The sequence below is a fragment of the Rhipicephalus sanguineus genome, chromosome 1 (assembly GCF_013339695.2).
Source record: "Rhipicephalus sanguineus isolate Rsan-2018 chromosome 1, BIME_Rsan_1.4, whole genome shotgun sequence".
NCBI lineage: Eukaryota > Metazoa > Arthropoda > Arachnida > Ixodida > Ixodidae > Rhipicephalus > Rhipicephalus sanguineus.
Window position 1 is genome coordinate 136,476,908 of NC_051176.1, and position 26,890 is coordinate 136,503,797.

Sequence of the window (26,890 nt, forward strand, 5' to 3'; positions counted from 1 at the left end):
CACGCCTTCTGAAAAAAGCGCTTCTCGCCTTGAAGAAGTTTCTCGAAGAAACAAATATTTTACGGAAATATTCACGTACATTTCGTGCTGAAAGCAAATGCATGAAGGAAAGAAGATGACTCTTAAGGGCTCGTTTTTCTTTGTTAGACACAATATTAATGAGAACTAACAGACAATAACGCCAAGGAAAGTATAGGGGGTGTTATCTGTAGTATTTAGAATATAAATGTGAAGAAAGTAAAGTGGACGAAAAGATAACTTGCCGCCGGCAGGGACCGAACCTGCGACCTTCGAATAACGCGTCCGACGCTCTACCACTGAGCTACGGCGTCGGTCATCCTCCCGTCCACTTTATGGCGTATATATGTGCATTTAAACCTTGGAGTGTTAGTCAGCGCCAATCGCAGCCATGGCGGCGAGTGTGGAACACTCTTTTTCCGCCTTTCTGGCGTCACGTAGCACGTGATCTTTTTACGAGCTGGCAGCTGACCAATAATCCCTCGCATACTACCTGAAGGCATCAAGTCTGCCAGAACGAGACCCTTGCTATGTATGAAGGAAAGAAGATGACTCTTAAGGGCTCGTTTTTCTTTGTTAGACACAATATTAATGAGAACTAACAGACAATAACGCCAAGGAAAGTATAGGGGGTGTTATCTGTAGTATTTAGAATATAAATGTGAAGAAAGTAAAGTGGATGAAAAGATAACTTGCCGCCGGCAGGGACCGAACCTGCGACCTTCGAATAACGCGTCCGATGCTCTACCACTGAGCTACGGCGGCGGTCATCCTCCCGTCCACTTTATGGCGTATATATGTGCATTTAAACCTTGGAGTGTTAGTCAGCGCCAATCGCAGCCATGGCGGCGAGTGTGGAACACTCTTTTTCCGCCTTTCTGGCGTCACGTAGCACGTGATCTTCTACGAGCTGGCAGCTGACCAATAATCCCTCGCATACTACCTGAAGGCATCAAGTCTGCCAGAACGAGACCCTTGCTATGTATGAAGGAAAGAAGATGACTCTTAAGGGCTCGTTTTTCTTTGTTAGACACAATATTAATGAGAACTAACAGACAATAACGCCAAGGAAAGTATAGGGGGTGTTATCTGTAGTATTTAGAATATAAATGTGAAGAAAGTAAAGTGGACGAAAAGATAACTTGCCGCCGGCAGGGACCGAACCTGCGACCTTCGAATAACGCGTACGATGCTCTACCGTGCTACGTGCTACGTGACGCCAGAAAGGCGGAAAAAGAGTGTTCCACACTCGCCGCCATGGCTGCGATTGGCGCTGACTAACACTCCAAGGTTTAAATGCACGTATATACGCCATAAGTGGGACGGGAGGATGACCGCCGCCGTAGCTCAGTGGTAGAGCATCGGACGCGTTATTCGAAGGTCGCAGGGTTCAGTCCCTGCCGGCGGCAAGTTATCTTTTCGTCCACTTTACTTTCTTCACATTTATATTCTAAATACTACAGATAACACCCCCTATACTTTCCTTGGCGTTATTGTCTGTTAGTTCTCATTAATATTGTGTCTAACAAAGAAAAACGAGCCCTTAAGAGTCATCTTCTTTCCTTCTTACATAGCAAGGGTCTCGTTCTGGCAGACTTGATGCCATCAGGTAGTATGCGAGGGATTATTGGTCAGCTGCCAGCTCGTAAAAAGATCACGTGCTACGTGACGCCAGAAAGGCGGAAAAAGAGTGTTCCACACTCGCCGCCATGGCTGCGATTGGCGCTGACTAACACTCCAAGGTTTAAATGCACATATATACGCCATAAAGTGGACGGGAGGATGACCGCCGCCGTAGCTCAATGGTAGAGCATCGGACGCGTTATTCGAAGGTCGCAGGTTCGGTCCCTGCCGGCGGCAAGTTATCTTTTCGTCACTTACTTTTCTTCACATTTATATTCTAAATACTACAGATAACACCCCCTATACTTTCCTTGGCGTTATTGTCTGTTAGTTCTCATTAATATTGTGAAAGCAAATGCGTAACATTAATCTTGGTAAATGTTCAGAATTGTAGAATGTTGCGATCATGTGTTTCATGCTATTTGTTATTATTTGTCTTCGTGTGTTTTGCAGTGTCTGTCAAGCCACACAGAATATGAGTTTGGACGTGTGCATGGGAACTTATTTTACCTACCTTAGAATGTGCACTACTACTTCTGACCCATGGGCTGTTCGATTGTATTGTATTTGCACATCATCTGTTCTACAGCATGACAATTTGTTCCCTTATTATTATTATTATTGTTATTATTATTATGTTGAATATTTCGTCTGCTAAGCGAAAAGGAGAAGCCTATGCCGCCATAAAGGCACTAACCTTTCCTATTCATCATTTCAACAAAAAAAAAAAAGATTTCTGTGCCCGTACGAACTACGAGTATAAAGGGAAATGCCAGGACTTCAATCGCACGGATAGGCATTTATGGGAATGATCAGCTTGTATTTGTCTGGTCATTTTTAAAGTAATGAATTTCGTTGCTCAAAAACATCAAAAGACAAAACTGTTGGTCAATCAAAAAATCAATAATAATAGATATTGGTCAAAGTAATAGATCTTGGTCAATCTTGGTCAAAATTACTCGGATTGATCTCAGAGGACTGGAAAAACACGTTGCATCGTTTTTATCAGAACAAAGTTACAAATTTTAGAAAGGCCTATCTGTGCTGGAAATATGAACAAGCTGAGACGTTTACAGAAGCAGCAATTGCGTCCCGAAATCAAACGAGTTTCAAAAACTCAGCGTTTTTAGAGATTTTTTTTAAATATAAAAGTTGCTCAGTATTTGATAATATCTTATGAGCTAATTCTCCTTTACTTCTATTTGTGCTACGAATAAAGATACTTGTAATATTTAGCTTGCGTCGCTTTTAGCATGGTGGCGAATATAAAAAAACGCACTGTTTGTAAAGTGGCTGTCGTCACCCGGCGACGCTTGTCGATTTTTCCTTTGTTCAAAAAAATCTTTATTTCAAAACAAGTTGTGACTTTGCGCGATTTGGTCATATGGGCATGATATACAAAATTATCAGCAAAATCGGAGGCATCAAATATACAACGTTTTGTGATCTTTCTGAACTACCATGGTTGTAGAATATTTCGGAAACTTCTTCTGATGCGCGAAGCGATATCAAACGAAGCCAGCGTAAAAGAAAACAAGGAAAAAAAGAACGAAGGACAAGAATACAAAACCGAGGCGAAAAAAAACAAAAAAACTCCGTATCTCTCACTTCCTCCTAACCCAGGGTAGCGGTATTTTCCCGCACGAAGATCACTCGAATGGCATAATTGATTCAACCAGCTTTCTTCTCGAAGAGACCGAACCCGCGCACCTGCAAGTGTTTCTTCGGTCTGGAATGAAGTGAAAGAGGGTAGACTTAATGCGCATAGTTAATGGGTAGCTTTACTGCTTTGCATGCGTGCAGCGCGAACATATTTTTCCTCCTTAGTCATCCGAGGTGTACAAATGGTATAAATATGCCTCAGGAAGCGCAAGAAGCGTCTGTGGCTCGTTGGTCTAGGGGTATGATTCTCGCTTTGGGTGCGAGAGGTCCCGGGTTCAAATCCCGGACGAGCCCTGCTATTTTTTTGGCCTGTTTATTTCGCTTTTTTTTCAACGAAATTTCTTTTAGAGATACGAAATACCATTATTTTCCTATCCGTTTTGTTTATTTTCGCTGTTATTCTACGTGCGGTGATAGACGCCCATTACTCTTTATCGACCCTGTAGCATTCGTGCTACATACGTTATGAAGATATGTCTGAGATCAAGGGGTGCAGGGAAGAGTGATGCGGCTTCCGCCAACCACAGGCTGTGGTTTTTGCAAAGAAGCGCACCTTCCAAGCAGTCTTTTTGTCCCATGCGGCCTGAGGTGTTATGTCTTCCTAGAAATCGGCTGAAAATTGCCGAATTGTTCTGCCTTATGTGTTTTCACGAGAGTACGTTAACCCGGCGCGATATCTTAGCAAGTTAGGTGTCGCGCTGCTAAGCTTGAGAAAGCCGGTCCGACTGCCGGCCTCGGCGGATGCATTTTCGTTCCGGCGAAATGCATGAAAACCCGTGATACCTTGCCAATGCAAGTCACACAATATTTAATTCCGTAAAATACAAGTCAAAGAATAATTACTTCATTCAAATCGCTTTTCGGGGCAGGGGCACAGAAGCACGCGGGCGTATAGCGCGCAAAATGCGAAAACATGCTGCGTATAATTATGCAGCCCAATAGCGGAAAGCCTGAAAAAGTCTTCCGTGGATGTTATGCATAGGACACAACACAAGGTTTCGCATCGCAACTCTAGCCAGTTGGTTTAAAAATGAAAACGCGTATGAGGAATATAACTCGCTTGCTAATTAGTACATAAAGGCTTACTAGGGGTGCAACATGACCGATGACTGATCATTGTATATGATAATGGTGTATTCTAGCGTTGCACCATTTTGCTATCACAGTTTGATAAACCTTAGCTGGAGCGTCCCGAAAAGCCAAGGAATACAACAAGCAGAGAATTTGTCAGTTTTCTACTTACCACGCGCACTGGCTACGTTCCGCAAACGAAATAGCTACTTTTTCACCCCGCGGGGTGCATATCGTGCATGCGTTATTTTGCTCGCTATGCTAGCCTTCGTGCTGTTACTTGTTTGAACTTTGGTTCTACACATGGTATGCACACATCAAAGCACTGTCAAAGTTCATTGTTATCAAGAATGCTAATCCTTATATACACTCTAATACTGGCTATTGCTGCTTTAGTTCTGGTTTATGAAGAAGGTTATAAATACGCTTTGCAGACATCATACGCTTTGTAGACCTTCAAGAAGCAAACGTCAACTCCTATCGTAGCCCGAAGCACTATTAGTAAGCGTCTAAAGTAAACGAGACTGGTTGTAGCCTTTATGCCATTTGGCACTCGCATGCGCAGTCTCCGCAGACGTCTTCGCCGAGAAAATTCTTTCCACACTATGAGAGAGAGAGGTTTATTTATAGAAAGGCAGAGAGGCCGGCCTGAGCGATAGTATGCTCTAGCCTGCTACTCTACACCGGGGGTGGGGAAAGGGGAGAAAAAAATTGGCCGCGTATCTGCGTGCTTCGCTGCAAATGTCGTGTAAAGACGATAGAAGAGGCGCTGTGTGAGATATGGACGCCATCTGGCTATACGTCGGAAAACATGAGTGCTGTGTTGCGTGCTGGTAGTCCCGGCGCAGCAGCAGGCGAAGACCGGCGGTGACCAACGCGACCGGCGGGGACGCCAGCCAGCCTGAAAACACGGTTTGGCGCGAAGCGCTGAAGCAGAGAAACGTCCGCACTCAACGAGTACTCTCCACACACTCTTTTATTTACACGTCGCCTGGGTAAAACAGGAACGCCAGAGCGGCGCCCACAACCGGCAGCCTGAAGGCCGCCCACAACGCTGCTTTTTCATTTTTTAAATATTTTTTTTCACCTTCTTGGCCTTCTCAAAACTAAAGTTTTTCAACACCAACCCATGGCATTCGTACAGTGCAATACAGAACCGAAACCGAAACACAACAATGAGCTCGTGCGAAGGGCACGGAGGAAGGCAAATTTCAGCGCAGTCACATTTTCAGCTTTGTTGAAACAGCGCTCACTTAGACGACGACGAAGTAAAAGAAGGCACAGGACAGGCGCTGCCTGTCCTGTGCCTTCTTTTACGTCGTCGTCGTCTAGTGAGCGCTGTTTCAACAAAGCTGAACGCATACCAACTCGCTCAAGCTTCCATTCTTATGCATTTTCAGCGCAGCTTAAGAAATTAGGGTCCTTAAAATTACGTATGTATGCATTTTCTATTAAAGGAACACGCCACCTAATACTTACCTAGTGATGTTGCACCTCAGATATGCATGATATTTACTTTTTGATCGACAACGTTCACAAGTATGAACAGCCGTACCAGTTCAAGACGGCTGGGTAAGTGGTTCAGCTTTGGCCTTGGGCAAGTTCAGCCTTGGGCAAGTGGTTCAGCTTTGGCCGAGTGGCTGAATCGAGGGACGTGCCGACAAACAGAAAGACAGACAGACAGAAAGACAGACCAAAATTTCTGCGTTTAAGTTCCCCAAGAAAGACTATCGTCTTTAAAAGAATGATGGATGACGATGGTAAGTAAGGGAGGTGAGCATGTACAGTCCCGTCTAGGTAGCACAGTGCTATAGCCGTGCATCCAGTTCAGTGGCTTTCAGGAAAGCTGCGACCGTTCTTATGACCACAGTTGTTTGTGCTGTTGGCGTCAGGCCAAGGGCCCAACACAACCTCATCAGTTAATGGCCTATTATGCGCTCCTTCAGTAGAGGAAATCAGTTTCTGTCGTTCGCGTGCGTATGCTGGGCAGGTACAAAATATGTACAAAATATGGCACTTGACAGTGATCACAGTTAGGACCGGTGTCACTGCAGCCGATGATATGTGCATAACGTCTTGTGAAGGCCACACCAAGACGAATTCGGTGAATCATACTTGTGTTGTGTCGTTTTAATTTACGAGGCATACAGAACCTCATTTCGGGGTCCCATTTGTGCAATCGCCGGTGTCGTCGCTCCGGTTTGGTCCAGTGCTCAAGTGTGAGGTTACGCATTACGTACCGAAGCAGGGCGTTCGTGTCTGGCCGTGAAAGCGCAGTGCGCACTTCAGGGCCACTGGTCAAGGCTCCTTTAGCTTCGGCGTCTGCGTCTTCGTTTCCCATTATGCCGCAGTGGGCAGGAATCCATTGGAAGGTGACGAGGTGGCCATTTTTTGAAGCAACGTGAAGAAACTTCATAATTTCTATGGCTAAAATATAATATGGACCTTGTCTCATGACGCAATTAATGGTTCGCAAAGCGGGTTTTGCATCGCAGAATATCGTCCATGTACGAGGTTGCTCTCCAGAAATGAATCTTATTGCCTCCCGGATAGCAACAAGCTCTGCGGCAGTTGATGTGGTCTTGTGGTCTATTTTGTACCGTCGAGCTATAAACATTTGTGGGATGACAAAGGCTGCAGCAGAGGTACATAGCGTGGTAGATCCACCGGTGTACACGTGCACGGTGCCGCCGTACGCTGTATAAATGTGATGTAGGGTCAGTTGTCTGAGGCCAATTGGTGAAACTAGGGACTTCTTCGTAATCCCAGGAATCACAAGGCTAACAGGTGGTGTAGGCAGGACCCACGGAGGTGTTCCAGGAAATCTCGGGGAAGAAAACCTTAATGGTAGAATATTTTCATGCCTCTTGAAAAACTGCAGTTTGGGTGGGTGGCGCGGAGTGCTGATATCGGGTGCTGCCTGTGTCGGGTCAACAGGCGAAGATGCACTCGAAGTGGCTCGCAGCGCATGTATACACTGATGGGACAAGCCCGAGCTTCCGCGATTGTTCCATTCGTTGATGTGCGGCGTGGTAGGCCCAAGCATGTTCGCAATCTTGAGCTTGAATACTCTCTAGCGTGTTCACACAGCTCGGTCTCATGTTTGAGAGCACCGGCATGCTATACCGTACTATATATATCCTACAAACAGCGCATTGTAGAGTTGAAGAAGTGACGATTCTGATGGGCCCCATGTTGCTCCTGTTGCTGCGACGTGTCTCGACCATGATAGATCCCTGTCTATGATTACCCCTAGGAACTTGTGGTGCGTTACAGTAGGTATCGCCGTTCCATTAATAGTTATAGGGTATCTTGACATATGTTTGCGCGTGAATGCAAGCACTGCGCATTTGTCAATGGAAAGAGTGAGACCCTGGCGCCGTAGATATTCAGCAGTTAACGTCACTGCACGTTGAAGTCGAGCACGCAATTGCGGACGAGTAGCTCCGGACGCCCATATGCATATGTCATCCGCATATGCGCTGACTTTTACCGTGCTGGAAAGTTCTGCTGCCAGTCCAGTCATAGTAACGTTGAGCAGAATTGGGCTGAGAACTCCCCCTTGGGGAACCCCATGGTGAATAGTATGTCGATCGTTGTCTCCGTCGCTTGTCGTCATGTAAATGGTACGGTCACTAAGGTAACTTACGATCCAGGCGTATAGTCGTCCGGCGACTTCTAACTCTTCCAGTGCGTCAAGGATCGCATAATGCAGCACATTATCGTAGGCGCCCTTAATGGAAGACGGCCGCTACTTGTCTGCGTCGGTTTCTTTCCTCTTCAACATTTGAGATCAAGTCGACCACACCGTCGACTGCAGATCGTCCTCTTCTAAAGCCGTTCATAAATGCAGGAAAGCAATTATTGCTTTCTAGAAGCCACTTTAATCTTTACAGCACCATCCCTTCCATTACTTTCCCGACGCAGCTGGCTAAGGCGATCGCTCTGTAGGAGGAAAGGGCATGAGGACACTTCCCTGGTTTTAGCAACGCAATAATGCGACTGCATTTCCATTTAGCTGGGACATGTCCCGACTCCCACGAGTTGTTATAGTGCGAGAGCAGGATATATCGTCCTTCTGTACCAAGATGGCGGAGTGCAGCGTACGTGATTCCGTCAGGTCCTGGTGCCGATGAGCGTCGGGAAACAGAAATGGCAGCGTCAAGCTCATGCACTGTGAAAGGCACATCGAGGCGCTCATCAGACGATGGGAGCGCTATGATGGTAAGAGTCTCAATCACAGCAACAGTGGTGGCCGCGATAACGCTGCAGTAGTCACCGGCTATGTCAATTTTTCCCCGACCTTGATGTAGAGCCACGGCTCGGAATGGTTGACTTTGTTGTGGAATTGTCTGCAAACTTCGTACCACCCGCCAGATCTTAGAGGTTGCCTTGGGTCGAGAGATTCGCAGAATGTCCTCCACCGCTGCCTGTCAATCTTGTCGAGATGCCCAAGAACGTGTCGTTGAGCTCGGCGACTGGCGGAGAGGTCTGACGGGGATTTCGTTCCTCTGTGTCGTCATTCTGCGCGGCGACGGATTGCACGAAGGGCCTCGTATTGGTGTCGGTTGCTGATCCCTGCATCGGTAGGTTAACCTGTCTGGTTGTGTCACGCAGAGAAGAAGCAATGATATCCTCTATTTCGGATGATACAGTCGTGTGCTGACAGCCCGTCTTGACAGATGCCTTAAGCAAGGTCCAGTTTGTTTGACGGATGTAGCGTGAAGCTGTGCGGCGAAACCACCTAAACTGGACATAGGTTGGGAGGTAATCGCTACCACGAGTCTCCAAATCCGTGCACCAACATGCAGAAGACAGAAGGCTCCTGGATACAAACGTAAGGTCGAGGCAGCTGCTATAAGAAGTACCGCCAATAAATGTAGGTGACCTGTCGTTGAGTACGCTTAGATCATAAGTGCACATAAAGTTCGCCAAGTCTCTTCCACGGCAATTCATCGCAGTGCTACCCCAGAGGGGATGATGTGCATTGAAGTCACCAATCACAATGTGTGCGCTTTGTGCGGCTTGAAGCACGGTCTTCAGGTGGGAGCAGTCGATCTTCGCGCTTGGGTGGATGTATCCTCCTATTACTGAGAACGTCCGCCTTTTATGTGTTATAGTCAGGCTCACGTAATCGTAGCCAGTGTACGGCACGATGTCGTGTCTTAAGTACGTCAGATCGCGTCGTATACAAATTAGTACTTTACTTGTACGTTGATCGCTGCGAGACCACATTTGGATATACCCAGAGATGCGAAAAGTCGAATCCATGTTTCGCTCGCAGACAACAATAACTGGAAATTGGTATTTAAAAACCCATTGTCTGAAATCCGACAAACGGCCACGTAGCCCTCGAGCATTCCATTGCATAACAAGCGACTGCCGCATGCGTTCTTCGAACATCAGTGCCTTGTTCGCTTATTGAAGAACCACTAGAAGTGGCTCCAAAACTTCCAGTAGCTGGACAGAAGCCTTAGCAGCGGGTGTGTTTAGGCCGCCAAGAATCTTGCGCATTGAACCCATCAAATTTTTTTTAACATAGACTTGACGTCTGCATTATCCATCTTTTCATTGTCTTCATTGGTGCAGTAGCATCATACGATAAAGGCGTACACGCGGCTCGTGATGGTAGTGAAGGCCACTGAAGCTCTGACGTATTCAGAGCCAATGACTTCTTGCCTTGCGCTTGCGTAGACTGTGAAGGTGTTGAATCTTGTGTACCATCCTTTCTGGCCGGCAAAAGCAGGCGAGGAGGTGGTGAAGGCTTGGCTTTGGGTGTTGATTCTTCTGCGCGATGAACACTGCTGCTTCGCTTGCGTCGGAGTCGTGAAGGATGTCTACGGCGCCGCACAGCCCTTGCAGCTTCTCGGTGAGTGGAGCGGTCTCGAACCATCTTCTTCATAATACTTATTTCATTCCTCATTTTGGGACATTCCTTTGACGTTGCGTCGTGGGCGCCAGAGCAGTTTGGACATTTCGCAGCGGCGTTGCAGTTATCACCATCATGAAGTTCACCGCAATGTTTGCAGGTTACTGCACCCTTGTAAACTGCACTGACGTGCCCAAATTTCAGGCATTTACGACACTGCAGAGGCCTAGGCACGTAAGGGCGCACCGAATGCCTCACGTACCTGACCTTTACATGTGTAGGCAATGTCTCCAACGGAAACACTATTTTTACACATCGGGACCGCCCGAAGCGATGAAAACCAACAATGGGAGACGACGATGACAGCAGTTTCTCAAGGCTAGAGTCTGTGATGTCTTCGTCCACGTCGTAGATAACTCCTGTGGTCGTTTCCTTGTCGTATGCGGAGAATGCGCGAACCGGAATGTTTCCCAGCTGAATAATCGCTTTCAGTGTGTCCAGTATACTCTTCGTAGTGACCTCCACAGACAGGATGTTCTTTCTAGCATTTATGCGTATTTCTGCAACTTGGCCAAGGGCGACAAGCTCAAAGTACTCCGACAGGCTCTGCCTCTTCAGCGAGTTCAAGATGTCTGTCGTCGATGTGGGCACATACGAGATCGTGTATGACCGCATGCTACTCGCCTTTTTCGTGCTTGTCGACCAGTTGGCGATGTCCTTCTGATTTTCCTCTTCAGGCGGCGGCTTGATACGACGGTGAAGTCACTGTCCGGGGCCATATCGTCTGTGGAAGAGCCATCGGAAGTATCAATGTGGACCACGCTGGGGCCGAAGTGGTCACTCGCGTCGGAGGCACAATGATGTGGTCGTCCGGGGCCCAGTTTCTGGATGGGGGTTTGGTCCCCCATTCTAAGGGACAACGTCCCTCAGAGATTTTGTCGTTGAATGTAAGATCACGGCAGAATAGTTAGAAAACTCACAGAGATCGAAGCTCAAGCTGTTCCCTGTGATCACTTCTTCCTCCTTTCCCTCTTTCCACACTATGGTATATGAACAGCTCTTTATATCGTGTGGCTGCAGGAATAAGACTAACACCCCTCCTGGCGGGCAACAGCTGCATGAAATTCGCACATATCACAGAGACTCATTTATCCCGTATCAGCTGCCATTTGACTTCTTATACTGCAGTCGCTGCAATTATTAAATAAAGGAGGGTTCACTTTTTCACGACATCTTTGTTTTATCCCCTGACCCTTTGTCCTCGAGAAATCCTGTTTCATCGCTTTGCGTTAATTATGGAAAAGTAACATTTGAAAATGGGATAGGCGTTCACTTTTTTTATGTTGGTATTCTTCCGAGCAGTCATAACCTCGTCTTATTTGAGCGAGACGCAACGATAGAACAAAAACGATTTAATGGTGCATGTTTGCAAATTAATCTGATGTCATTTCTAAATAAGGAACTTTTCGTCTCGATACTATATTTATCAAGCCTTATTATTGGACGCCGCATATAGCCAGTAGACAAATGCATGGGATAACGAGTAATTACCACACGGAAAAAGTTTCGCCTCTACACTGCTAGTGGGTATAGGTTTTCCTTCTCTCGCCATTTTGAAGATGGTTAATGGCAGCAGCTAGCACATGTAAAGGTGAGGTCCATGCGCTGCTGCGAACTAGCTCAACAACAGCATGGCCGTATTTCTCCACCGGTGTCACACCCCGGCACTTGCTTTTGTATACATTTGCTTCCTTTTGTGAAATTTGTGACGAGTTTTTTTTTTTTTTATTCTGATCACTTGTTTCCTTTTTAGTCGCATTAGACTGATTCAAAGCAAACGAAAACCTTGACTTTTTTTATTTATGCACGCTGTTTAATTTTTAACACGAAAGTGTTTTATGCCGGGGTCCACCAAGTACATCCGTCACGGATATGACGTTGATAAAATGGACGCCAACGGGTGAGAAAGAAAAAACCAAGAAAAAGATACCCCGCTGGGAATCGAACCCACGACGTTGCGGCCGCGACGGCAAGCGCTCGACGCTCTACCGACTAAGCTAACTCGGGAGATGCGAGACACGGCGCGAACGCGCCTTATATCTTTCACACATTCTCTTTCGCGGCGGGCGAAGCGGGGCGGTGCCGCCATCTGTGAGATGTGAAAAGAAGTAATGCTTCGCGATCGACACTTACTAGCGTTTACTCCGAGATTTCGTGCGATATCAGAGGTCATGGTTAAAGCGTCTCGATACCAGAGAGGTAGACTGGCCGCGCTGGCGTCGCCGAGGCACCCTTGACGCAGTTACGTTCTTTGCCTTTGGCTTCGTGTTAGCGTGCGTCGGCTCATAGGAGTAGTGCAGCTTCCACGTGCAGCAACGGGATTTCTCCGCCGCCGACTGCTTCAATTGCGAGAGCACCGACTAACAAAACTGCTGCAATATGTGTTGCAGAAAGCACGCGATTTCGACGGGCGAATGTCGTGCCTTGGTGGAGCGAGAGCAGAGCCTGCGAGACAGAGGCCAGCGGGACTCCCGCGTTTGCGGCTCAGGCCATGAACCTACTCCCGTGTTGCTGAAGCGCAGTGTGTGTTATGTATGCATGAGCACAGGCGTCGGCTACCCATTACTAGAAAGCGCACCCGTGCCGTTTCTATCCTTAATTGACGACGCTTTGAAGAAGTGCATACCGGGTACCAGTGTTGGTTATGAGCTTGTTGATATCATCCTTACGCGGGATTCACGATTCGCTGTGCCCAAATATATGTTCACACCGTCAGCTACCACAACGGTTTAATCATGATCATGGGCGTTAGTCGTCACGATAGAGACATGCTGTCAACATGGCTGCATCCACGTCAAACGGTGCTATAGCTGCCAAACACGAATATACATTGTACAAGCTCTCATATATCACTACACAATAAGCACTACTTCTGTGAAGACACGTTTCACTTTCGTGTTATACCGATTCCTATGACGGAGGGATCAGCCATGTTTTTCTTCTTTATATTCACTCATATTGCTATCTTTCTGGCTGCTAATCCAGTGTTGTAGCCATTGAGACAAGCAAAAATGTATTCTAGACAAAGGCCCTGTAACTTTCAAGGTATGTATATATACCTTTTTGTAGAGTTTTTAAACGTTATTAGTGCGACTGTATTGGCATTAAGCGAACAGAGTGTTGAAGAGCATGTGCAATAGGCACATGCTATGCACGAATGAAATCACTTCTTTTCTGAGAAATCGCTTCAGTATTTTCACCAGGTATAAGCCCGGCTTTGCGCCGGCATATTCCGACACCCAAGCGCATCCTCCGGCAGTCAGGGGTACGCCGTGAGCGGTTATTCATCGCGTGTTTTACAAACGTAACCCATCATTAAATGCTCAGATAACACATGCGAGTATGAGCGCCCGAACGACACCCAGCGCGCGCGACGCCGTCTACGTTGAGATCGGCCATGCCATATGCTAGAATTACAGGCCTCGTGCGCTGCTGTTTCAAATCAGACATGCAGCGCCACTGCGGCGGCTGCTGGTAAAATGTCCCTGTTTCCTCAGCACAGCCGCGCTTGGCCGCATGCAGCAGGTTGGCAATGGCCTCTAGCAGCGCAAGCGTGTGTAAGCGGCGAAAAAAGACGACCTCTATCGGCTCTTGCGAGTTCGCATGTTATAACAGCTACAAGAACACGGCCGGGAAACTGCCGAAGGTGCAGTTTTATCATTTTCCATGGAAGTCGTACGAGGCTGATCGTCGAATACGTTGGAATGAAGCCGTTCGGTGCGCCCATGCAGTACGCAACCGCTCCCTGTCTTCGCACGGTTTCTTTAACTTTCTATCCCAGTCACTGGCGTAACCAGGGAGATTCAAACCCCCGAGAATTTTTTTTTAAATTTGCATGTGTATGTACACACGGACGCATGGACGAACATACATAAAGTATGGTTGAACCCCCACCGAAAAAAAAAATTGTGGCTGCGCTACGGCTCCAGGGAATATTGACATATTGTTGGTTCCCTTGTTCCTTCTATTATTGTTAACCAGAACGGAGGTTTGTGGCAACCGTTGCGACGCAAAACAGTACTCTGAAGTGCCCACTTTGTCGGCTGTGCACGACTGTCGGGCTGAGGGGCCTCATGATCGGCTTTATGATCGGAGGACCTAGGCAAAAAATAGTTGCACATGTGCAAAAATATAATTTAGCAATGTGTTCGACGTATTAAGAGCGCTAGAAAACTAAGAGGCGAGCACTTCATGCGGTCTCTATCTTTTTATCGTGGCTAACATGTTATTTCAACTATCCCAGCCTTTTGCTAATGCGCGCCGGTCATAGGACAAGATACGCGCGAGGCTGCCGATAAAAAGTATTTTCTATCGTATGCCAAGAATAAAGTTTACTCGCTTCTAAACGCACGTCGTACTCCCCGCTCTTTATTTGTGTGACGCATTTTCCCAATATTTCCGACGGACCGACGGCACTGTGCAGTTCTTATCTCACGCAGCAAACGTGGTTAGCGGCATACAAGTTGCCACGCCAAAGCGAACTACTTCGTTTGAAGTATTCCTGGACGTTTGCTATTCGTCCGTAGCCGCAAGAAAGCAAGCGGGGTTCGTTTTGTGTTACCATTTTCACACATCGACGTTCACTGCACAAAACTTCGAGCTACGCGCCAGGAAGAGAACAGGGACAAAAGCCGGCAGATCCCACGCATTGTGGGAATCGATGTAATGCGAAGCAGCCAGCAAAGAGCTGCATACATCGTCTTGTATGTCATTGAGGAAAATGCGTGTCATGGTTTTCATGTTAACTCCTATTATTTATGTTCGTCACACAGTCACATCGCGCAAGACCAATTCCGGGGTAGATCAAGCTAGCGAAACAGCCACCAGCGCGCCATGAGCGTGGCACGTAAGTCATGCTGTACATGACATGCGTGTCATGATTTTCATGATAACTCGTGTTATTTATGTTCGTCACACGGTCACGTCGCAAGATACCAATTTTGGTGTATATCAATCTAGCGAAACGGCCGCCAGCACCCCATGAGCGTGGCACGTCAGTCATGCTGTACATGACATGCGTGTCATGATTTTCATGATAACTCGTGTTATTTATGTTCGGCACACGGTCACGTCGTAAGAGACCAATATTGGTGTATATCAAGCTAGCGAAACGGCCGCCAGCGCCCCGTGAGCGTGGCACGTAAGTCATGCTGTACATGACATGCGTGTCATGATTTTCATGATAACTCGTGTTATTTATGTTCGTCACACGGTCACGTCGCAAGATACCAATTTTGGTGTGTATCAATCTAGCGAAACGGCCGCCAGCGCCCCATGAGCGTGGCACGTAAGTCATGCTGTGCATGACATGCGTGTCATGATTTTCATGATAACTCGTGTTATTTATGTTCGTCACACGGTCACGTCGTAAGAGACCAATATTGGTGTAGATCAGCTAGCGAAACGGCCGCCAGCGCACCATGAGCGTGGCACGTAAGTCATGCTGTACATGACATGCGTGTCATGATTTTCATGATAACTCGTGTTATTTATGTTCGTCACACGGTCACGTCGCAAGATACCAATTTTGGTGTGTATCAATCTAGCGAAACGGCCGCCAGCGCCCCATGAGAGTGGCACGTAAGTCATGCTGTGCATGACATGCGTGTCATGATTTTCATGATAACTCGTGTTATTTTGTGTTCGTCACACGGTCACGTCGTAAGAGACCAATATTGGTGTATATCAAGCTAGCGAAACGGCCGCCAGCGCCCCGTGAGCGTGGCACGTAAGTCATGCTGTACATGACATGCGTGTCATGATTTTCATGATAACTCGTGTTATTTATGTTCGTCACACGGTCACGTCGCAAGATACCAATTTTGGTGTGTATCAATCTAGCGAAACGGCCGCCAGCGCCCCATGAGCGTGGCACGTAAGTCATGCTGTGCATGACATGCGTGTCATGATTTTCATGATAACTCGTGTTATTTATGTTCGTCACATGGTCACGTCGTAAGAGACCCAATATTGGTGTATATCAAGCTAGCGAAACGGCCGCCAGCGCACCATGAGCGTGGCACGTAAGTCATGCTGTACATGACATGCGTGTCATGATTTTCATGATAACTCGTGTTATTATGTTCGTCACACGGTCACCGTCGCAAGATACCAATTTTGGTGTGTATCAATCTAGCGAAACGGCCGCCAGCGCCCCATGAGCGTGGCACGTAAGTCATGCTGTACATGACATGCGTGTCATGATTTTCATGATAACTCGTGTTATTTATGTTCTTCACACGGTGACGTCGCAAGATACCAATTTCGGTGCATATCAATCTAGCGAAACGGCCGCCAGCGCCCCATGAGCATGGCACGTAAGTCATGCTGTACATGACATGCGTGTCATGATTTTCATGATAACTCGTGTTATTTATGTTCGTCACACGGTCACGTCGCAAGATACCAATTTTGGTGTATATAAAGCTAGCGAAACGGCCGCCAGCGCACCATGAGCGTGGCACGTAAGTCATGCTGTACATGACATGCGTGTCATGATTTTCATGTTAACTCGTGTTATTTATGTTCGTCACACAGTCCACGTCACAAGATACCAATTTGGTGTATATCAAGCTAGCGAAACGGCCGCCAGCGCACCATGAGCGTAGCATGTAAATCATGCTGTACATGACATTCGTGTCATGATTTTCGTGTTATGACTTGTCATTTATGTTCGTCATACAGTCATGTTACGCCATACCAATTTTGGTGCACATTCGATTAACCAAGCGACCAGGAGAGCACAAAGTTGTAGGCGGCTAGATAGATAGATAGATAGATAGATAGATAGATAGATAGATAGATAGATAGATAGATAGATAGATAGATAGATAGATAGATAGATAGATACGGTCAAAGTCGCAGAAGTTCGCTAAGAAATGCTTCGCATTTAAAATACGCTAAGTAGCGGCATTGGCGCTGCGCACTTGGAGAGTGGTGGCGCCATTAACTGAGCGCACGAGGACTATACATAGATCCCACAGTCACGTACGCTCACTCGATTCTGTTATAACGCCGAACGTCATCGCAGATGTAGGCAAACCACGAATACAGCAAACAGAAACGACTCCGCGTAAAAGCGAGATGCTCCCTCGTGGCGATTCACGACAGTGATAAGCAAACGCAGCGGTTATCGCTTGTGCTGCCGCAAGCAACAGGTTCGTCATCGCACAGCCACCACATCGTTGCTGTCTTGTCCCCTTTCAAGCCGCAGCACACGTGGCCGAATGCTATGGCCGTTCGCAGGAGGAACGTATCAGAGCACTGTATGTACGGCGCGAAAGCGGGCATGTCACGTGGTATGTTTTTGTATTTAGTGGGCATCTGCAGGAAGACGGAAGTAAGCGACAAAGTTATCGTAAAAGGCTGTTACGTATCCCTTTCCACCCCGAGTTTTTTCTAGGGCAGAACAAAATTTTTTTGAAGTTCTTTTCTGGTTAAGGGGATGTTGAAAAGCGTGCAAAAAACAAAAGAGACAGTAAGTGCAATAGTTTTTATGGGAGAACCATGTCCAGTATACTGGACACTGGGATTTCTTTGTTGCCCTTATGGGTGCACACATGCTGCTTTCCCTCTTGAAAGAATGTTGCTTTTGGTCCTGTCAGAAGGTAAATTGTCTTAGAAAACTCAGCAACAGTTTATTTTTACCCGAGATAAAGAAAAAAGAAATGTTTCGCATGGATAACTGTCGCACGCGGCGTTTAGCACCGTAGAGGAAAAAAATACTTAGCATGGAGCGTGCGTCGCGTCCAGAAGCTGCTCCGAAGCTGCTACTGCCTCGTGCTCGTCGTATAATTCCCATCATGCTCCTCTTTTATTTTCTTTTATGCTGCATGGGCTCATCAAAAATAGATAGTGAGCGCTGCTAGCATCCACAAGCCAACATCCTCCGACGCCGCTCCCTCCTCGCGCTAAATATTCTTGGTAGAATTCCCAGCCTTCCCCTCTATAATTTATTATGGCTGTGCTTCGAGACTGTCTCGTGTCTCTCCCTCCTACTTTTTCTCTCCTCCCCATGTTTAGCACGGTGCGCGCCAATTGCATCCTAGTGTCCAGTGTACTGAACATAAGTACATTCTGGTATTGCGACCAAACTTCTGATTACAGAGGCTACGTTTTCGCAGCACTGTTTTAAGAGGACATAAGTTAGCTCGCTTGATTTAAATTATTTGAATTGCGCGAAGAAAGTTCCTAAAATAATTTCGCGTTCTCGGGCCCACGGAGCGCGCGACTTGCCTCGTGGACGCACCTGTACTTTGAGGTGACCTCATGAGAAAATACGGCTGAGGGAGGAACTACATTAAAAGAGATATTGCTCGCATCTTACAGAAGCTGCAAAAATGGTTTCGTTTCCGATTTTAGCTTTGCTTGCCTTTCTGCACCGCTTTTTTTTTTCTAATGTGCAGTACACTGGTAAGGGTGTCGGAAAGGAACATTGGTTCTGCTGCTGTAGCCGCCTCCGTCATAAGGCGTGAGTGTTTTTTTCTAGTTTTTCACAACGGATATGTTTAAGCTGGCCGTTGGTCCGTGACGGGTGAACAGAAATGATCATCATCGTGAACCGGCACGCGCTCTGTTCGACCTCCTTTTCCTCTTCTTCTTCGTCTTCTGATTTGCTCCCAGAGCACGTGCGCCGATTCCTCCGGCCTGGGATGCAATAAGTTCAATGGACGAGAGAACGCGTAAAAAGAGAGAGAGAGAAAGAAAGAAAGAAAGAGAAACAGAAACATTCTTGGCGAAAAAAGATTTCTTCGGGAGGCGGAATTCGAACCCAGAGCATTGCATAGCCTTGTATAGTATATTATAGCAATGGGATGGGAAAGTGAAGTGATGGTGACGAGGAGAGAGCAAAGCATAGCATAGAAAGAATGAGAAAGAGAGAACTAGAGAGAAAGGCAGAGAGAGAGAGATAATCAAAGAAAGAGAAAGAAAGAGCAAGTGAATGAAATAGATAGAGAAATAAATAAACAGAAATAAACACAGAAAAAAGCTACATAGAAAAACAGAGAGAGGAGAGAAAAAGAAAGAAAGAGAGGAGGAAAGAGAAAAGTAAAGAGAAACAAAGCAGGCCGCCCAGCTCTGCACTTCCTTCAGGCTGAGCACCACTAGTGCGAAGCTGCCTTTATTTATTTTTTTTTTTGTGTGGATCGGGTATTTCAGTGGCATCGCTTACTATAAGGGTAAAATTTATTTTGATAAAAGAAATGTTCTAATCGATCACCATATCGCATGCGCTCGTTTCATAGCGACCAAAAAAAGATGTGGCAGCGTTGCAATGTGTATGCATAAATTCACATTTTAAACACATTTGAGAGTCGACACTTTGCTTTCTGCAGTAAGCGAGGCATGGTTGTCGCTGCCGTCGGCGATAGCGTTTTTTTTTTTCTTGAAGGGGCACTGACATAAAATTTCAAGCTGAAGATGTGTCCTTCATTCGATTTCCCGGTATGCATAAGTATTTTTGACCAAATTTTAAGGGTGTGCGTTACCTAGAAGTTATTTTATTTAGAGGGCAAAGGCTCAAAGGGGCTTTCTACACCCTGCGACATCGACACTACTGTGACGTGTTCGGTGTGGCGCATACCATCCTGAGTGACGACGCGCTTGTAGCGATGACGTCGACGATCCGAGTGTTCTTATCGTGGCGCCGACGCCTGGAAACGCTCTCAGTCTTCACGCCTGATCTTCGTCGCGCCGCTTTGAGTGATTTCATAAAATTACACGACGCAAACCATCAAGAAAAGACAGGCGAAAGGAAAGAGCATGATTCGACGTGTGTTCGTCAGTCAGCATGTCGGGGAAGCGTTGTGAGCTGCAGTTGCGTTGTTGGAAGCGCGGAAAAAGCGGAATGAGTGTGTCGTTTCATTACACGTACGGTACACGTCAACACGACCACAAGCTATCAAAATGTAGTAGCTGTAGCGAAGCGTTGGAAGCCTCTAATGGGTCGCCCTCTCGAGCGCTTACTAGTGGGTCGTCCTCTTCCGCTCTTCTGGGACAGCACGCTCCTCGCGCTCAGAGTCGGCACCCCGCCTTGACTGTCGCAGTCGTTTATCGTCGCCGAGTGCCCGCTAATAAACGTCTTTATAATTTGGTGGAGGTGCTGGGCTTTCACAACAACTTCGGCCCTCATTCGATGCCCCTAGCTCTGCGATCCCGTACCCTGCCGCCTACGATGCCTCAAGACGCCTCCCAGCAAACGGCCCCGCCTACACCGACCTCCTGCCCAGGTGTGCCTCGTATCCGCGACCCTCCGGTCTTCACTGGCGCAGATGGCACCGACGTTTGAGAGACGCCGGTCTGCAACTGAATCTAAAGAAGTGCCGGTTTGCAGCACGGCAGCTGACAATCCTCGGCTACGTCGTGTCCAAGGACGGAATTCTTCCTGATCCCGCCAAGCTTCGGGCCGTGACTGAGTTCCCCAAACCTACGTCCGTCAAAGAACTGCGCAGTTTCGTAGGACTGTGTTCCTACTTTCGGCGCTTCATTCGAAATTTCGCGACTATCATATCGCCACTGACGAAGCTTCTTGGAAGTAACGGGCCCCTCCATTCGTGGTCGTCGGAGTGCGACGACGCTTTCGCAAAGCTCCGTCGTTTGTTGACGTCGCCTCCCATACTACGCCACTACGACCCTGCGGCCCCTACAGAGGTACACACAGACGCTAGCGGTGTTGGCCTTGGCGCTGTCCTTGCGCAGCGCAAACCAGGGTTCCCTGAATATGTCGTGGCATATGCAAGTCGTACGCTTACTAAAGCCGAGACCAATTACACCGTCACCGAAAAGGAATGCCTGGCGATCATCTGGGCCCTTACGAAATTCCGACCTTATTTGTATGGTCGCCCATTTGATGTCATCACCGACCATCATGCACTATGCTGGTTGTCGTCATTGAAGGATCCCTCAGGCCGCCTCGCCCGCTGGGCACTTCGCCTACAGGACTACGATATCCGCGTGCTGTACCGCAACGGACGCCAGCATGCTGACGCCGACGCACTCTCGCGCTCCCCCTTGCCTGACGACAATACTTCCAGCTCAGTGTCTCACAATGCCGTTTCGTCTATCGACATTCAAACCATCGCCACTGAACAGCGCAAAGATCACTGGATTGCCTCACTGATAGCCTTGCTGAGTGATCCATCGGCGACACCATCCACTCGCGCATTGCGTCGTCAAGCGCACCATTTCGCCGTTCGCGACGACCTACTCCACCGACGCAATTACGGCGACGGCCGCCAGTGGCTACTCGTAATACCCCGCAGTCTGCGTTCTGACATATGCGAGTCGTTCCACTCTGACCCGCAGTGTGCACACTCTGGGGTATCGAAAACCTACCACCGCATTCGCCAACGGTACTTTTGGCGAGGGATGTACCGCTACGTGCAGAAGTTCGTTCGCTCCTGCATCGATTGTCAGCGCCGCAAAACTTCAACGCACCTGTCGCCGGCAGGTCTGCAACCTCTACCTTGCCCTGACCGGCCGTTTTGCGCGTTTGCATCGATTTGTATGGACCACTTCCTCTAACGTCGGCTGGTAACCGCTGGGCCATCGTCGCTGTTGACCACCTTACGCGATACGCCGAAACTGCCGCCCTCCCAGCGGCTACAGCGCGCGATGTTGCCTCCTTCCTGCTGCACCGATTCATGCTGCGCCACGGTCCACCCCAGGAGCTGCTCAGCGATCGAGGTCGTGTCTTCTTGTCCGAAGTCGTCGAAGCCATTCTCAAAGAGTGCAACGTTGTTCACCGGAAAACTACTGCTTACCACCCGCAGACGAATGGCCTCACCGAACGCTTTAACCGCACGCTCGGCGACATGCTCTCGATGTACGTCGCCGCCGATCACACAAATTGGGATGCCATTCTGCCTTTTGTCACCTACGCCTATAATACCGCCCCGCAGAGCACTACTGGTTTCTCGCCCTTTTTCTTATTGTACGGCAGGCACCCGTCGCACACGATCGACACAATCCTTCCCTACAAGCCGGACCCGTCTGAGTGTGCGCCTATTTCTGCCACAGCAAGACTCGCTGAGGAGTGTCGGGAGCTTGCCAAGACATTTACCACGAATGACCAAGAGCGGCAGAAGAGCATTCGCGGTGACACCACCACTTCTGCGCCCACGTTCCTCCCTGGAGCACTCGTATGGCTCTCGGTCCCTACCACTGCACCTGGCCTCTCTTCAAAACTACTGCCGAAATACGACGGCCCCTACCGTGTCGTCGAACGCACGTCCCCGGTCAACTACGTGATCGAACCCCTTGAACCATCTTCGGACATGCGCCGTCGAGGGCGCGACATTGTCAACGTGCAGCGCCTGAAACCCTACCATGACCAGCTCATAGTGACAAGCAGTTAGGTCGCCAGGCGGCTCCCTTTTCGTACCCGGGGTAATTGTAGCGAAGCGTTGGAAGCCTCTAATGGGTCGCCCTCTCGAGCGCTTACTAGTGGGTCGTCCTCTTCCGCTCTTCTGGGACAGCACGCTCCTCGCGCTCAGAGTCGGCACCCCGCCTTGACTGTCGCAGTCGTTTATCGTCGCCGAGTGCCCGCTAATAAACGTCTTTATATAGCGTATAAATAAATGTCATCGCTAAGAAGTAACACGCAGGTAGCATTAATAGTAAATTTTAGTTAGTCCGTAGATTTCCTTGCGCTAGCGTAATACCGGGTTGCTGCAGCCGTAACCGTGAGAGGCGGGATAGGTGGGGCCATCTGGCGGCGCAAAGAAAAACCTGGCAAGCACGGAATTTTTATTGTATAAACCTAACGTATTTTATTTATCCGCTGGCGTGCATTCACTATACCGATATTCCATAGACCCCCTTTGTTTATACCGGAATGCCGTGCACGCTAAAATTCTCTGATATAGCTAATTGAGACACGCCAGCGAGCGTGGCCCAAACGTGCGTCCCCGGGCACCTCCTCGTTGCTGCTTGCAACGGCATGCATTTTATTGCGATAGCAATTATATGGACAGTCTCGACTGATTTTTGCCGTCGCCGTCATTCACCGTGTGTATATATATATATATATATATATATATATATATATATATATATATATATATATATATATATAAAAGCCACAAAGAAAAATAATTCAGGAAAACTTTCCGACGCGCGGACTCGAACGTGCGGCCTCTTGCTTGCCAGAGAGCGGCGTTAGACCACGAACAGCAACGGCAAGCTATTTATATACACCATTTCCTTAAGCATGCTTTCTTAGTGACCACATAGATGGCGTGACGTGCGCGCGTGGCGCGCTTTAAACATCGTCGCCCCGCTCATGCGAACGCCGTTGCTCCTCGCCCTACAGGGCGTGGTCGCCTTCGTGCGCTCACCTCGAGGAAAAAAGGGGCGGCCTCTGGGGTGGAGCGGAGGGTACGAAGTTCACTGCGCTCGCTGCAGCGGCCGCGTTTGCGAAGGAGCGCGCTGTTCAAACAGAAATAAGTAACAACTGTGACAATCAGCGCTCGTCTTGTGTGTACCTGTTCGTTCGTTTAGTGCGTCCTGCTTTATGTTTGAGCACTGCGCTTCAAGTGCCGAGCTGCGACGCATTAGTTCGCGCTCGTCCTGTGTGCGTTCTTTTCGTGCGTCCTTTGGGCTCGAGCGACGCGCTGGCAATTTCGAGCTGTTTTCCGCTCTTCGCGTTATATTCCAATTTATTGCTATCGCATTCATTGCTTCGCCGTTGCAGCGAAACTGTGACTTTTTGAACCGATGTTTTCTAAAGGTTCGAAGCGAAAATGGTTTGAGACGTCGCGAATCGCGGCGATTCCGAGTTCCAGAGTGTCGTCTTCAACACAGTCGACAGTTTGGACGGCGACGACGGCGATGCTGGTGGAAAGTCATGACGGGACATGTGCGCCTAGCAGACGAAATGTTAGCTGAGCAGCTGAGCATCACGTCACTCTTTTCTGTGGACAAGTCAGCTGAGGCGCGGTCTGGAAGTGACCGCGAGGAAGCGCTGCCAGCGCTAAAAAGTGACGGGCTTGTCGGCCGTTTGGAATCACGCTAGATACATGTAATATAAATCAATAAAACAGATAGTTGTTCGTCTCTCAGTTGCATTTGCACTACTAGGGGGTTAATAACTACTTGTGGATGCAAAAATCTTAACGTGCGTAAATTTGATGTCAGTGCTCTTTTAGGAGGCCTGAAGTGCAGATAGATACGGCAACGGTGTAAAATCTTCAACTGCATTACAATGTTGCATCATGACCGAATTGTGAATGTCCGAGAGCAACGTAACCGAAACGTATCGCGTACACTCTGTGGATACGCAACCTGTGGCAATAGCCGTTGTTTCTTGCCAGCGAATTCTATTTACGTGCACTTAAGCGTAGCCTCAGGTCAGTTTTCAAATTCTAGGTAAAAACAATTATTACACGCACCTCGGTATTTTTTTGTTCTAAAAGTATTTCAGCTTCTCTACAAAGGGGCCATCGAAGACCTTTCCCAGTAATCGCGGAATGACTTCACTGCTGGGCCAGATTCACTCGCGAATCTCCTGCCGTAAAAACTTTTCGAAGCAGCCAAATATAAGTGGAGTTAGAGGTACTTTATCGGCGGGCTCTCAGTGCTATCTCTCTTCTTAGTCTCGACGAGTGCACTGGAAGCAACACGGAGAGGGATGGCAAAGGGGCAAGATGTTACGTCAGCGCGCGTCATCATCGACCTTGACGGCTTTCTCGTCGTTTTTCATTTGGACGTTTTGGCCTCCGATCCAGACGAACGCGCCCGTTCATTGTTGTTCCTCACGCGCGACCTATGTAATGAAAAGTTGTAAAATGCAAACGGGAGTGTTCGGTTGACAGTGGGCGAAAATTATCGCTTCACTTTAGGCATTTCTCGTTCCTGTAGACAAATAGAGGGAAGCAGCAATGGCGACCGCCACGGCGTCGTTTAACGAATTATGACGCCAACGTTTCGCGCAAAATTACATGGAGTAAGCGTCAGCTGCCAATTGGGAACAAAGTCTGCATCGTGGGGTGCCGCAGGTCGCGCCGTAACGTATACACCGAATGTTTTTAACCGTTACAGTTCGCAGTTTTGCGAGACAAATAAAAATTTTGTAATTGTTCAAAAATATACCAGCTTCACGAAAATGAATTCTTCAAAGAGTTCGACGCATTTACATGTCTTTAGACGAAGAAGTCTTGCCGCAGGAGCGCAAGCAACGACAGTATAAGTGGCTATATAGGTAACACGCGGAAAAGAGGTTTTGTGGGTTTGCGCGTAGCCGAATCTGCGTGGATTGCACTTGCGCTCACGTGAATGCGATATCGCGTGTATGTGTCTATGGCTATCTGAAGAAGTGCCGTGGTTTCACTAGGAGGCATCTTCGTGCTCTTGACGTGATGACGTAATATCGGTATTTCGCAGGCCAAAACGACGATATGAGTATGAGGCACACAGTGGTGGAGGACTTAGGATTAATTTCGACCACCTGGAGCTCTTTAGGGCACACCCTAATCTAAGTACACGAGTGTGCTTGCGATTCGCCCTGACCGAAATGAGGCAGCCGTGACCGGAAATCAAAAGTTGTGACCAAAATCAGGCAGCCGTGACCAAAATCAAAAGAGCAAAACTATAGTTGGGCCTTACTGAGCGTAAGCATCATTACGTTTTGTTGTTCTGTTTCGAAATAATGAACGGAAGAGCGAACACACAAACACGCACGTACGCACGCACGAACACTGAGAGAATCAGCTCATCAAATGGAATGCAGGTTTTTGCGATGTAAGAAATATAAAATGACATTTGGCTTACAAACACACACACACACACACACACACACACACACACACACACACACACACCAGGGCTGGGCAGTATCGCGATACAAGAGTATCGCGATAGTATTTCAGAGATACTTTTGAGTATCTGTATTTCTGTATCGAGATACATTTGAAAAATGAGTTTGTATCTCAGTAGTGAAATACATTTACGGTATATCGCCTGTATCGCGATACTATGCTGGACACGGGTACCTCGTTACATTGTTTTTTTTGTGTCGGAAATGAGCTGAGACGTGTTTCCAATGGGGGAATGGCGTCTTTTTTTTTCGTGCCAAGAGAAGCAAAGGCGCGCCGCCGGTCGCCGACAGATAGGGCGGCGATGCATGGTTTCCGCTCAAGCACAGAATGGTCCATGTGGTAAAGCGCGCGACGCCGCAGACGGCAGAATCGCGGGGGCAGTGTTGTCGGCCTCTGCCGACGAAAGTCGCTGTCTCTCAAGGTCAGTGCAGCACGACTAATTTTTTTGGGTGGCAAGCTATTACTTCGCGACCCCCCGCGCGGATACCGCCTTGGAGCAGCCTTTGCAACGCTTCGCGTGCATTCAGTTCTCAAAGCGGCGGCACTTCCAAAAGCAGTTCCCGTAGTCGCGGCGGAAGGGACTAGAAGATGGCTATCTTTGACGCGCGTTCAGCCACCTCTCCAATGTCAGGGTGCGTTCCTAATTGACTACATGCGTGAAACGGTCTTTTGTGGTAGCAGGCTCCCCCACCGCCGGAGCCGACTTCGCCTGTTGCGGCTTTCTGAAATGGGTGCTGGTAGCGTCGGTGGTGGTGACAGCTTCATTGAAGCA

General features: G+C 48.1%; 1 protein-coding gene and 1 non-coding gene across 2 annotated transcripts in view; both read left to right on the forward strand.

Moving 5' to 3' along the window:
- The first annotated feature begins 3,525 nt into the window (after positions 1–3,525).
- On the forward strand, positions 3,526–3,597 carry Trnap-ugg (transfer RNA proline (anticodon UGG)). Its single transcript has one exon. It is a non-coding gene; the product is annotated as a tRNA-Pro (tRNA).
- A 5,224-nt stretch (positions 3,598–8,821) lies between these two features.
- LOC119386997 (nose resistant to fluoxetine protein 6) overlaps positions 8,822–26,890 on the forward strand; it is a 93,451-nt gene continuing 75,382 nt past the window's right edge. The window contains exons 1-2 of the mRNA XM_037654302.2: positions 8,822–8,863; positions 10,069–10,243. Of these exons, the coding sequence (XP_037510230.2) occupies positions 8,822–8,863; positions 10,069–10,243 (217 nt within the window). The remainder of the gene's footprint in view (positions 8,864–10,068; positions 10,244–26,890) is intronic.